At 46.7% G+C, this 14,329-nt stretch overlaps 1 protein-coding gene across 1 annotated transcript in view; it reads right to left on the reverse strand.

The window, feature by feature from the left end:
- The window catches only part of ALK (ALK receptor tyrosine kinase), a 688,728-nt gene that overhangs the window by 487,815 nt on the left and 186,584 nt on the right, over positions 1 to 14,329 (reverse strand). The window contains exon 2 of the mRNA XM_064572054.1: positions 733 to 852. Coding sequence (XP_064428124.1) covers positions 733 to 852 — 120 coding nt within the window. The remainder of the gene's footprint in view (positions 1 to 732; positions 853 to 14,329) is intronic.

The raw sequence follows: 14,329 nt of genomic DNA on the forward strand, positions 1-14,329 counted from the left end.
TCTTTTCCAAACCTACTCTTTCCTCTGCAGACACCCAGCTTCTATGAGCTGTTAGAATGTTAGCCGTTAGCACAGAGAATGAGGAATCCTACACCATATAAATATGGCCTCCTAATGGCTCCTAGACCAGGACATAGCAGGCTGAGTAGGTGGCCCCATGGGAGCAAGTGAATGTAAGGGAAGAATTCTGGTTTTGTAGTTAGAGAATCCACTCTGTGCCATCTTGTTAAGCTCAGTTTCTACATCTGTGAAAATGGAATGAGACCTGGCCCCCTTACTTCTGAGGTGATTGCAGAAGCACATGAGCTGAACTAATCTCTAAGAACATGTCCAAGTACCCTTAAAGAGCTACCCAAATGTAAGGGAGTCACTGGAAGACCTGTGACCTTCAGAACAACAATCCTTTCTCAAGAGATTACCGTCATTAGAAACACGCATGAGTTAGAACCCTATATCTAGAAACCACAGTCAAAACACAAATAAGTATGGCATGTAATGATTGGTCAGGGGTGTCAGGAACACTATACACCATAAAGGCTGGGGGTTGGGATATAGCAGCAACAAAGCTGTCAGCTTCCTCTATGATAAAGAAAGCAACTGTGGGTCTGGAGAGGCCAGGCCTGGCTGGAACCAGGGAAGACCAATGGAAGACAGAGGACACCAAAACTCACAACCCCCTTAATTATGAGATGGTGATTGTACATCACCAATAACTATGAAAGATACACTTACCATATCGACTTCGATGAGACAGGAAAGGGAAGGAATCTTTCATTATCCACGTCAGATTCCATGCAAAAGGATCAGGAGGAGGAGAAGGCAGGCTTGTTGGTGACTCCAAGGAGCTGTGACCTGGACAAAAAAACAGAACACTGACCCATGTGCTTGAGGAGTGTCTTCTAGCTGTCACTCATATGGCTTATAGAGGAAAGTGTGTAAGGGGTTTTCACATCATCCACTGGACAATCGGGGGTGGGGGGGGGGAGGACTGAGCTACCAGTAGATTGAATTGATCTCAGCACCTCAGTGCACACTTTCTACCAAGGCCGCCAAATCTAAGAAGTCTGAATCTTATGACCAACGCCCCTGCCAAACATTTCTGGGTGACGAACTAGAAGCCAGGCTACTTAATGGCTTGGTCTAATAGCTCTATTCAAAGTCTATTCTGCCTATAAGAATTTGTACAACTTTATAGAGAACTCCAATTCATCTCATCCAGTTAATGCCTCCACTCCACTTTATGTTCAGACTTGTTGCTTCCTCTAAGGTTGTTTGCTTGGGTTATTATTGCCTTATCAATGAGAGGGCTGAAATTGCACTCAGAAATTATGAGATTTTGACAATTATGTGATTTTCAGGGACAAAAACAGCTAGGTGATGGGATTTCCCGCAGCCAGCAGTCCAGGGAGCCACAAAGGATTAACGCTCTGATTTGCATGACAGAAAGAAGGGTTGAGAGCAAAGGAGCAAAAGTAGCATTATTCCTTTCCTTAACAGTACCTCAAGTGGGTTTGGTGTGTTGAAAAGTAATTACAATATATCTACAAATCAAATGAACACAGGTTACATGCTCTTATGCAGTTCTTCCCAGAAAATCCCCAACTCACTCACTGTTTGCTAATGTTTTATGGGGCAGGGAAAGCTTCTCCTGTTAAAGAAGGAACAGCTTTTCTGTTAAAGTTGAGAATCAGCCCTGTTTCGTAGACAGATGGGTAGCAATACTGAGTGTGGGGAAAAGGGAAGGAAGGGGACTAGCATTTCTTCTGCAGCTTCCATGGGCCAGGCACTTATGCTGGGCTCTTAACCCACATAATCCCACATGATACTCACAGTGACTCTCTGAGATAAGCATTACTACCCCATTTTACAGATGCAACAACTGAGGCTCAGAAGAGCAAATGATGGAATCAGGAGCTGAACCCCGGTCTGCCTAGTATTAAAAGGCCACGCTCCACCATGGGCGGGCTGGTTTACTACTCAAACATAACTCTTAAGCCACCTCAGTGAAAAGAATGAGTAGGAAGAAGAGAAAGAACAGGAAGCAGCAGTAGAAGCCTTTTTCCTGCCTGTCTGCTTTGTAGTTTCTTCCAGATCCCCTCCCCCAGCAGCCCTATTCTCCTGCCTCTGACCTCTCATTAGTCTCAATCCCTCTTCACATGCTTTGGGGAAATAACTGTGCTGGGTGACCATGGCAGCCTTGTGTCTCTAGGACCCTCCACTATTTTGTCTGCTGGTGCCTTACTTGGGATCACGCAACCCCTGCTGCTAGAACAGGATAGGTATTCTACGGTCACCTTCCTTATCTCTGCCTTTCAAAGATTTGAGTTGGAAGTGCTGGCTCCTGAGTACCTACTAGAAGGGGTTTTTGACTTTTCTCCTCCATCTGATCCAAAGAAATCAAACTTGAATTGGTTGGTGCCCAGATCCATCTTTCTGGTAACATTTTCTACATATGGCTCAGGGGACATGGGCTGAAAGGGGTCAAGAGCTCTGCTAATAAGTTTCAGAGAGAAGCCATCTCATGTCACCCTCATGTCAGCTCTGTATTACAGATGGGCAATGGGGCTGAGAGACATCAGGCCCAAAACCACACAGGTCTACTTGGGGGTAGGACTTGGGTTTATTAGACTGTAAAAAAGTAATAATATGAATTGAACACATATGGACCAGGCACTATGCTAAACACTTTAAACGAGTGACTATATTCACTTCCCATAACAACCTTGTGAATGGTACCATTATTGGTCCTCATTTTGCAGCCAGGGAAATTGAGGCTGAGGGAAGTTAGACTCCTAGAATGTGGCCACATGGCCAGTGGGTGGGAGACCAGAGTCAACAGGCCAGGTTAGCCTGATGCTACAGCCCACGCTCCTCCCTGCACCCTTCTGGACCCCCACAAACCAGTGCAGGGGTCCTGCAGCTCTCTACTGGGCTTCGGGCCCTCACGGGGGCATGGCTAAGGCCAGGGGTCACCACTGAGCATGCTCCAGAACAGGGCAACAGTGTGAGGGCTCTCTGAGCTCAGGACAGCCAAACCCCTGCAATGACCTCCATGCAGATAACAATCTGCCTTTCTAGGTCTGAGTCATCAACATAGCTCAAATTTTACGTAGTTTTGAAGCAGGAGGAAGATCAAGCCTAGGCAATATTTCCCTGCTTCCAAGTGAGCTCATGTTTCTTCACCACACGGTTTGGGAATGGTAGTAACTTCTTCCTAAATGAGAAGCACCAAATGGATGGCACTTGACTTCAGGAAGCATTTATGAATCTGTGCGTGGGCACAGAATGGCAGATGACTTCTAATATGGATAAGGGCCAGGTTATATATTGAGGGATAAAAAATACCTGAAATCATTCAAAAGAAAGGGCTCTGAGGGCTGAGTCATGGCCCAGCAAGGAGCCACGGCGTCACTGTGGGTCATCCCTAAAATAAGCTTAAAGCATTTTCTGTCCCAAAATGCCAATAAATTGTTGGGCATCTTCAAAGAGGAATAGTGGAGAAAATGCAGAAATATGGATTCTGCCCTTACAGGAACTCCTAGAATTCTTGCCAGGAGGCTGGGCTTACATGGTTCCCAGAGGGAGACAGGTAGTAATTTGCTGCATGTGGGGGCAACCAAAAGGATGGGCCTCCTCACTCGAAAAAGTAAAGACCAAGAAAACTACAGCCCACATAGATGAAGTTGTTTTTGCCAAAATCTGAAGGATGAGATAGATATGAGTTCTAGCCAAAGTTCACAGAATATGCATAAATTTAAAATATAAAGAAGAAAGTACTTCTCCATCTAACAAGTGCAGGGAAGAGGCTATTATGCCCTCTCTTGGCCCCGTCCTCACCCTCAGTGGCGAGGGGGGCTTCCAGCACAGAGAAGTAGAGGTGCCATGAGATGCAATCCATTGAAGCAAGAGAATGGCTTGGTTTTGGGGGGCTTCCTTCTGAACACGTGAGGATCCAGAGTGAAATGGGCCTCATCAGCACATATGTATGGGGTGAAGGGGTGAAATAAGACCCGCTAGCTCTAGAAGAGTGCATCCTGGACCCTGGAAAGAGGGGTGGGAAGGAAAGGAGAGGGGGAAAGCAGGAGAAGGAACCTTCCAGGTGCCCAAATGAGGCTGGCCCGTGATGGCCGAGACCACCGGAGGAGCAAAAAGCACAGAAATGCACTCTGGACTGAGGGCATTATTGGTTGGCTACAGGTAAGACTGTCTTTTTCTGGTGGTATCCTGAACCCTTTCTAGGCACCTCAGGGTGTCCAGGCAGAGTGGAACCCCCAACCTCTCGAGGCTCCTCTGTCCACCCCAGATGCTGGGTCCATCACTGTAGTAACTCCCTTACAGACAAACACAACCCCTCTGCCTCCTTCCTCCTTCCCGAGTGTCGTGAGCAGCTGAGTGTGGTGGTGGGTGAGGAAGGGAGCCCAGGAGAGGAGGCACACACCATGATGCTGACAAGTCTGGCTTCGAATCCCTGACAACACATCTCAAAAGGACCCTCAGTTCTCCCCAGGAGTCCTCCTGCATTCACTGACAAGATCAGTGCGCCCTCCCCCTCTCCAGCACCACTTACCCCTCAGGCCTCTAATTCCCACGTTCTGGCCACATTCTCAGCCAGTTGCCTTGTTTCTCATTCCACTGAGAGAAGAGAAGCACATCTACCAACTCTGGTATCAGTTCCTGTATACACCACTTCCTCCTGTGACAATGGACAGAGTGTCTACACTCTGAGGCAGTGACAGCCTTCCCCCACTCAGGCGCTCATCTTGTCTCCTCCGGGAACCTGCCGCTGCAATAGTCCCCCTTCTCCTGTCTTCCACAATTTCCCCCTATACCAAGGCAATTTCATCTGTAGCCAACATATGGCATCTTTAAAGAAAAAACTTTCCTGACCTCCACACTCTTCTTCAGCCACTGTCCCGCTGTTCTGTTCTCCTCTACAGCTCAGTCTCTTAAAAGATGTGTCCATGCTCTGGTCTCCGCTTTCTCCTTCCCCTTTTCTCTTTAACTTAAGAAAATCAAGATTGTCTTCACTACCCCAGGCCAAGCTGCTGAGACAATGGACAGTCTTGGTCCTTCTCCTACTATGCCTCTCAGCAGCACATGAGCCCGCTGACCTCTCCCTGTTTCTTGGATTTCTCACATCCTGGTGACCTCATGGTTCTTGGCTGCCACAGTCCTCACCTCCTACTCCACTGGCAGGTCCTCTCTACTGTCTTTTGCCAGATCCTCTCCATTTTCTAGGCTGAAAACAAACAAAAAAAAAACAAACAAAAAACCAAAACCAAACCAAAACAAAAAAAAAACCCCCACCAAAACCAAAGAAACAAAGCCACCCCCCCAAAAGCCCCCCCCAAAAGCCCCACAACCACTCCCAACTTTCCAGCAGCACTGTCCAGGAGATTTCATGCTGAATATAGAATTTCATCACAGTGGTTTTACCCAGCTGACAGTGATCAATGACCATGAATTTCAAGTGACCCCAGGACACTAGACCGTTCCTGGACCTCACTGGAGGCTCTTGGCCAATGAACAAAGAATTTGTTTTAGCCAAGCACTTGCATACTTATAAACTCATTCTCTCCTATCCAAAGTGCTGATTTCTAATTCTGACTTGCATGACCACCACAGAACCCTGTTCCTAAAGCTTTAAAAACTGTGACTTTTCTTCCTTATAGAACTCCTCAGTGAATTTCTCCTTGCATGACAAGTAAATATGCTCAGCATTTTTTTTTTTTTTAACACTGGTGGTCAGGGGATGGGGGTATCATTGTTTTATTATTTGACAGTTGTTGAAAGCTGGGGAGCTTGGGCCTTTTCTCTTCTCCATCTAAACTCACTCCCAAAGTGATCTCATCCAGTTTCATACCTTTAAATACAACCTATATACTAACACTACTAAATTTATAGCTTCTGGCCCAACTTCCCTAAACAGCAACGTATATATCCAACTGCCAGGCTGAAATCTCCATTTTATTGCCTGATAAGTATCTCAAACTTAACACGTGCAAAACTAAACTCTTGTCCTCCACTTAAGCTCAGGTGTTCCCATTGCAGAAAGTGATGACAATCCTCTTCCAGTTACTTAGAGCAAAACCAGGTGGAATCCTTGACTTCTTTCTTTTCCCACCCTCACATCAATTCATCAACAGATCTTGCTGGCTCTCCCTGAATTTTACCCCTTCCATTTCTCTCCCACCTCCTTTCATCCTGATGACTGCTGTACAAACTCCCAACCAGCCTCCTGCTTCTACGATTATCCACTCTCAGGGTGTTTTCCACAGAGCACTCAGATGGTCCCTTCACACCTGAAATGGCTTTCACATGGCCTATGCCGTGGCCTAGCCCTTGATGGCCCCACATGATCTGGCCCCTGGTTCCCTCTCTGACCTCATTTCCAGCCATGTTTCCCCTTGCCTGGGAAGCCCCAGTCTTACAGGCCTCCTTGCCAACCTCAAACTCACCCAGCAAACCCCCACCTCAGGGCCTTTGCATGGGTGGTTCTCTCAGCCTGGAAAGCTCCTCCTTCCCAGAGGCACATCGCCATTCCCTCTCTCCACCCAGGTCTCTGCCCAAAGGTCACCTCCTCAGAAAGATCTTCCTGATCAACCTGCCAGAAATAGCAGTCCCTGTAAACCACTCACTATCCCCTTGATCTGCAGTTAGGATTTCTTATAGTTATGTCCACTTGTTTATTGTGTGTCTCCTGCACCAGTCACGGATACAGCCCCATGCCTGGCACATACTAAGTGCTTAGTGAATATTTGTCAAATGCATGAAACCAGAGCCCTCGAGAAAAGTATTAACTCTGGCGCTCACTAGCTGCTGGACTTCATGCTAATCACATACTCTGTGGCACCTCCATGTCCCCAAAATGATAAGACCAAGAATAATGCATGTTCTACCAACCCTCAGGGTTTTGTAAGGGCCAGATGAGCTAACGTGGGCATGATCTACTCTTTAAATATAATTTATGCCACTCTTGAAGTTTTGTGCCTCTCTCTCTGCTTCAGAATCCAAAATGAATGGGCGTCTTGGTTCCTTTTCTATGTCCGGGGATCTCAGATACAATGTCCAGAAATTAAAAGTGCTCCCAAAGAGCTGTTTCTGTATTATTCACCAGTTAATTATTAACTCTACCAACTGTCCACAAACTCTACTACCCCAGATCCAGTCAACTGCCAATATCTTTATTTCCAGTCTTTATTTTACATGTCTCGCTGTGTGTCTATTTATTCCTAAGCCAATGTATATAATATACTAAATACATCATACTCACCTCAGTATAAATAATAAAGAGCTATTTGTGTGTGATGGTTATTTATATAAATGCCCTGGGTTCACTAGCAAGCATGTTTTACAAACCTACATCAATAAAATGTAAAAATGCTTCTATTCTAAATACTCCTTGGAACCGTTCCTGCCTTGCCTCATACACGTTTTACTTATTTATTTTCCTTCCGACACTAAAACAATCAGTGACATGCTGCCAGTGTTCTTCCCTTATTTGAAAACACACTTAATAATGCATTCTTTTACAATGATTTTGTGTCACACAAAGCAAAGCTTAATGTGGTCAAATAAATAGTGGTCCTAACGTTGAATGGTGGTAGTGAGCAGACACAGCAAGGCTGGGCACACACGGCAGGCCGCCCAAGGGAGCGGATTCCATATTCACCGGGCTGAGCCCACACCTGCTCAGCCAAAAAAACCCTCCCAGTGAATTTGTATGTCTACTGGAGTCAGCGGTGATGGTGGAGTTGTAATAGGCAGTTCATCTAGTCTGAACGACAGAGACGTGATTTTCAGAGAAAAGACAGAGAGAGATGTACAGATGTGTCCTTTGTCCTAAACACGCAGACCCCCCACACCTTCGCTAGGCTGGAGAATGAGGGGGTTGAATCAGCTGTTCACGAAGGTCCTCTCCAGTTCACACATAGCTGATTCGCCATGGTTTGCTTTCACGTTTCCTTCCAGCTGGCTCATTCAGAGAGGGGCTCTTAGTGTCAGGGGTGGAATGCGAATGGAACTCAACCGCCCCCATTCCACCTTGTCTTTCTCCAAGCTCCACCCCACTCCGCCAGGAAGCTTTGCGCTCTTTCTTCGCAGCTCAGATCCTGAAGCAAAAATTATCTCCCATAATAGTCTCTTGTACTATTGAAAGCCATAGTTTCAACACATGTGTTTTGTCTCTCCCCAAACCCAAAAGGATTCGGGTATAACTGCTGAGTTCATTCAGCGGTGAACCACTTTTATCAGTTGGGAAAAGCAGGCATTAAGGAATATTGAGGGAATATAAAGGAAATTATGAGGCTGGTCCCTGCCCTTGAGGAGATGGATTACCTGCAGGGTACACAAGACCCACACCAAAAAGGCATCACAAAGGGGTTTCTGCAAAAATGGCTAAAATGTGTAAAGTTGAAGCCTTCATGCTTCTGCTACTATGTACTTTCTCGGCTGTATTTCCCACTCAATCCTTTCACATTCTGTGGTCTCTAAGACACATGTCTTCAAGCTTTTGCCTAAACTGATCTCTGTCTAGAACATCCTGCCTTAACCACTTCTTTCCTAAACCCTGCCCTTCCTTAAAGGTCGAAACCAAATCCCTCCCTCTCTGAGGTTCCCCATCTTCCCTGAGCTTGAGCCCCATCAAAGCAGTTGAGCTGGGATTCAGAATGGACCAACACAAAACTCAGCTGAGGGCACCTGGGTGGCTCAGTTGGTTAGGCATCTGCCTTCAGCTCAGGTCATGATCTCGAGGTCCTGGGATCGAGCCCCACGTCAGGCTCCCTGCTCAGTGGGGAGTCTGCTTCTCCCTCTCCTCTACCCCTCCCCCCGGCTCAGGCATGCTCTCTCTCTCTCAAAGAAATAAAATCTTTAAAAAAAAAAAAAACTCAACTGGTCCCTCCTGCCTCATTGACCACCAAGACTTACTGCCATTCAGGATAGTGGCATTTAGATCCTTTATCAAATGTTGCTCAAATTACCTTGGTTGTTCATGACAACAGAGGATAATATGTTAATTTCACTCACAGATCTCAAGCTCACAGATTTAGAAGAAATTAGGGAAACCTTCTCATAGGGGCTATTGTTCGGTCTCATGTAGGACATTCTTCCTAGGGTCAAGATCAGGGTCAAATCAGGGGCATAGTCCCCAGGTAGCTACCAATCAGTTGGGATACCATGTTTATGTGCCACCCTAATTCACAGCCAAAGCCAAATAATGAAGGCACTGTGACATCTGATGCTGCCCCTTCAGAATTTGTGTTCTAAGCTGCTACATTTTGACCTATCTAGAGATGACCTCAGTGTCCCAAGCAAGTGTTCATGACTGGCCTGTGAGCCCTGTAGTGCCTTCTCTTGTCCTACAATCCCTGTTCCAAGGATAGTTGGTCACTTGTCCCACCTGTCTATCCAGGGTGGACTCACTGGCTTTCAGCAACAGAGGAAGACCAATTGGCATTTATACTATTCCACAAGGGCAGCAGAGAGGGGTATCATTCTCCAGGTAGCCTGATTCTTCACTCACGCATGTTCACGAGCACGTGCGCATGCACACACACACACACACCCCAGCCTGACAGGGCAACACGATTATCTGTTCCAGGCCCATTTCCATGGCTTGCTCATATTCTACTCTTTATGAAATTTGCTGCACTATGATCTCAAGCCTATTTTCTTCCCCCCAAAATACATTGAGTAGAATAATAATCAAAAGGAAGACTGAACTGCCACCAGGCCTTTCATCTTGTGATCTCAGAGGGCTTTACCAGGCACTAAATAATTAATGTACTGCAAGTGACACAAAGACCAGGCAGCCTGGAAAACCAAGTCCATCAATGAGAGACCTTGTGGAATGAGGGGGGTGCCCATAGGGACGAAGACCAACCAGTGGGCCCAGTAGTCCCTGGGTGGGTTGAACAAGAAGCTACAAACTATCCAGGACAAATTGGCTCTTCTCTTGACCTGATGTTTCAAGCTGGGAAGGGACAGTTTCCTGGGTAACCTCTGGAGAGGGCCTGGCCCCCTTTCACAAGAAGAAGTGAGATTCAGCACAAGAGAGAGGATTTTTTTTTTAATTTAAAAAATTATATTTATTTATTTGAGAGAGAGAGAAAGTGTGAAGGGAGGAGCAGAGGGAGAGGGAGAAAAACAGACTCCACCGAGCGTGGAGCCCAACGCAGGGCTCGATCTCACAACCCTGAGATCATGACCTGAGCTGAAATCAAGAGTCAGACGCTTAACCGACTGAGCCAAGTAGGCACCCCCAGGAGAGTGGATATTAACTACTTACACAATCACCATGATTTTTGACTCACTGATGCCTTTTGGAGTCAATCATCTCATCATCCTGAAAACAGTCCTGTTAGTTACCCCTTTTTACCGATGAGAAGATTCAGGCTCAGAAAACAACTTCCCTGTGCAAGGTCACATAGCTAGTATCAGGTTAGAACATAGGACTGAGGACCCCTGATATATGGACTAACCAGAAATGCCATTCTCCAACACAGACTCCTGCAGATGGATGTTGACTGCCCTGGAGAACAGCGACATCAAGTTAAACACAGCGGAAAGATTGATCAGATCGCAGATGCCTGCAGCATTCTCCTGAGGATGACAGATTCCCTTCAGGTCAACCAGGAATGTGACCTAGAAACACACACCTTCAGTCAGGGCAGCCGGCTCTCCAGGGCCTCAAGCTGCACCTGCACTGTTTCCATGGCAACCACGACCAGGTCTGATGCTTGGCCCTTGAGATGGGCCTTGGTTGGTCCAGGGAGAGAATGCTTGGGATGGGGGAAGGAGAGGGGCAGAACAGTTTCTACTAATTTCCAGTCTTTTCAATCTCTTTATCTACTTGTCACCCTCTCATTTCAGGAAAGAGTCTATCCTCCAGGAAACTGCACTTCAAATACCTTTTCTCAGAACAAAGACCTCTCACCCATGGCTGGACCCATTTCCAGAGAATGGAAGCAGAACGCCTGAACAAGCTGGTGTGCTAAATAGAGACCCAGGTTTCTGGGAGCAGTGATGTTACTGTGTGACCTTGGGTAAGCTACTTAACCTTTTTGAAGCTTTGTTTCTCTGCATATAAAACAGAAGTCATCATGCTTTTCCATCCAACTTTAGGGACGCTCTGAGAATTAATGAGACAGTATATACAAAGCCCTCAGGCTCTTTTGAAGAAAGACACACTAGAAATCCTTGGGCTGTTACCAAGGGACATTGTCATGATGACACATTTTAAAACATATTTCACCTGTACTACTAAAATAAACTCAGCTTATATTAAAACAGATAGGCCAATAGCCTAATTTGCTTCTCCCTGTTCTGATGCTGTACTTCTTTTTGGTTTCCATTCATCTCACACTGAGAACAATCATGGTCAGTGTTACCCTTGACCCCTGTGCAGACACCCAGGGTGAGAGTCGGGAAGCGCTCTAAAGACCATTTGTCTATGTCTTCCCATCACATACATGAGGAAGCTGAAACACAGGAAAGGCCAACGGTTTACCCAGGGTCATCTCACTAGTGAAAAATCAAGAATCTGATCTTTAGACCCTTCATTCTGTGTCTCACCCAACCACAGGAGAAGGTAATAACGAAAGAAGGAGGGGAAAGAAATAGGGGGACAAATACTTTTGCTCTTTAAACCTTTAAACTACTGTTCTGTACAGTACTCTGGGATGAAAAAGAAACTAAGGAAAAAACCAATACTTCGTGTATATACCGATTATGCATGCCAGCCCCATACTGGGTGCTCTACAACCATTGTCCCATATAAATCCTACAATTTTCTGAATGGGGGATTATTATCCTCATTTACAATGAGGGACCTGATGCTCACAGAAATTAAGTAACTTGCCCAAGGTCCTGGAGTGAAAAAGAACGGAACTAAGATTAATTCATTCAATGAATATTTATTGAGCATCTCCTATGTGCCAAACTCTGCCCTTGGCAGATAGGATGCATTAGTGAGCAGAATTAGATGTTACCCTCTTAGAGCTTATAGGCTGAGGAGCTTAGAGTGTGGTGGGGCAGCAGACAGCAGTCCAACCACCTCACAAATCCTTGTAATGTCTCAACATTGACATGTGTTGTGAAGGAGAGATACATGGCCCTATGAGAATGTGTAAAAGAGAGGCTAGATTTCAGCCTTAAGGAAGGGAAGGATTGCCTAAGAAATCGATGCTTGAGCTGGGGACCTAAAGTGGATGAGCAGAGTTAGCCAGTTAGAGGGAGTGGGACGGGGAGGGAGGCCAGAATGGGAAGGGATCTGTTCGAGCCCAAGTCTGTCTCAGTCCAGAGTATCTGCTCCTTATTTGCCACAAGAGGTTAGTTACTGAGGAACCCTGCCATAAGGACCAACCAGCAATGCCACAGTCTAATTCAGAACCTCTTGGAGATGATGTTAATTGTCCTGGAGAACAGGGACATTGAGTTACACACAGAAGAGGGATTGATGAGATCACAGATATCTGCAGCATTTTCCTAACTGAGGGCAAGGCTTCCTTCAGGTCAACCAGGAAGATCACTTAGAAACATATGCTTTCAGTCCAGGCAGCTGGTTCTCCATGACCTGAAGCTCAGCCAGCTCTCCATGGAGACCACCATCAGGCCTGATGCCTTTCCCATAGATGGGGCTTTGGCTGGACCAGGGGAAGGACGCATAGGGTGAAATTTATCAGAGCTGTGGCAGTCTGATGGAGGACGTGCTGAGGAGGAAACCCTAGGGGATTAGACCCACAGAATCTAAGCACAGTGCCATATACCAAAGGGAAGGGCTGGGCCCTGGTATTTGGATTCCAGGCCTTATCCCTACAGGAAGCTTAGCCAATAGGCTGAGCTTCAGAGCAAAAGCAGAAGGATCACCAAGAGGACAGAGTAGTCCTGCCAGTGGGGAAGAGTCGTTCTGTGGCAGTTCCAGGTGACCTTCCTGGTTGACCTTTTTCTGGAAAAGCAAAAGGATGACCCTGCCCCTGGAACACTGTCGCAGCCCTCTAGCTCCTGGTGATAAACCTGTGTTTGCTTCCCCCCCTCCCTCCCCCCACCAGGGCCCAGGCCAACACAACCAAAGTCTTTCTTTCTCACCACCACATTTTATTTTGCTTGAAATATTAGGTGAAGAGAGAAGCGGGGGCAGCAGGAAGAAAGGGAAAAGGGGAGGGAGGAAGGAGAGGGAAGAGCCGGTGAAGAGACTAACAATGAGGAGTGAGCAGAAACAAAGAGAAGAAAGGGTGCAGAGGGAGAAGGGAAATCATCTGATATTTTTCACCATTTGGAAGTTACCGAGAGAAAGTTATTCAAAGTACCACTGTAAAAAGGCCATAAAACACCTTGGGGAAAACATGAAAGTCATGCCGCCACCATACAGATGAGCACCCTGGAATTAGCTGCCAGAGAAATGTCAGAAAAGAGGAAATTCAATGGCCCACGCGGCTGCCTCCACCCTCTCTCCCTCCCGGCTCCCGCCCCCTCCGAACTTCCTGGCTGGGAAAGCACAGGCAGGAAGTGGGAGCCAGCAAGTGTGAAGGAATGTCGGAGCTGCTATTTGCCTTCATGAAGCACATCTTGAGTGCATCTATTAGAAATATATTTTAAAATACACTTTCAGTTTCACTACAGAAAATCCGAAAAAGTCAGGAAGTTCTAAGGAAGAAAAGAAGCCTGGCTCCTACCCTCAGCACCCAGAAACCTGTGTTGACACTTTATGGTACGTTATTCTGGGACTCGGTTTTCACGCACTGGGTTTTCACACTTTGAGCCTTTGGCTTAAGGTCTGTTGAGAAGGGCAGGAGAGATTTTTCTCTCCACCCATGAGATCTCGGTTTGCAGGGCTGAGAGGTCATTCTCTGGAACCACCTGGGGCGGGGGGCAACCCCAGGGGGCTAACACCTTGAAGGACAAATGCTAGAACCATGGAAATTCAAGAGGCTCTCAGCCCAGAGCATGGGCCTACAGCCAAAGGCAACACTGGCTTGGACGGAGTCAGCAGGAAGGCGAGGGCTTGCCCTGGGCAGAGCTGGGAGCAGCTGCAAGGTGAATGCGGAGAGACAAGGGGAGGCAGGTGCACTGCTGTGCACCCTCAGCATCACTGGGCAGAGGGGCGAGGCACTTCTGCTCTGGCAGACGCCTTCAAGAAGTCACAAGAACCACAGACAATAGAAAACGTGTGATGTCCGTGCTCGAACCTAAGTAATAGACATGGTACATTGATTTCATGGCTTGGGAAAGATTTAAAACTATGTGGAATTAAAAAAAAAAAAAAAGTGGACTTCTATCCCAATCTCAAAGGGACAGCCAGTGACGGCAAACTGGAGATGGGGTCCTATCT

Source organism: Mirounga angustirostris, unplaced genomic scaffold, assembly GCF_029215605.1.
Source record: "Mirounga angustirostris isolate CCGP_5_RB_7025 unplaced genomic scaffold, mMirAng1.0.hap1 SCAF_10, whole genome shotgun sequence".
In the NCBI taxonomy this organism is placed as follows: Eukaryota; Metazoa; Chordata; class Mammalia; order Carnivora; family Phocidae; genus Mirounga; species Mirounga angustirostris.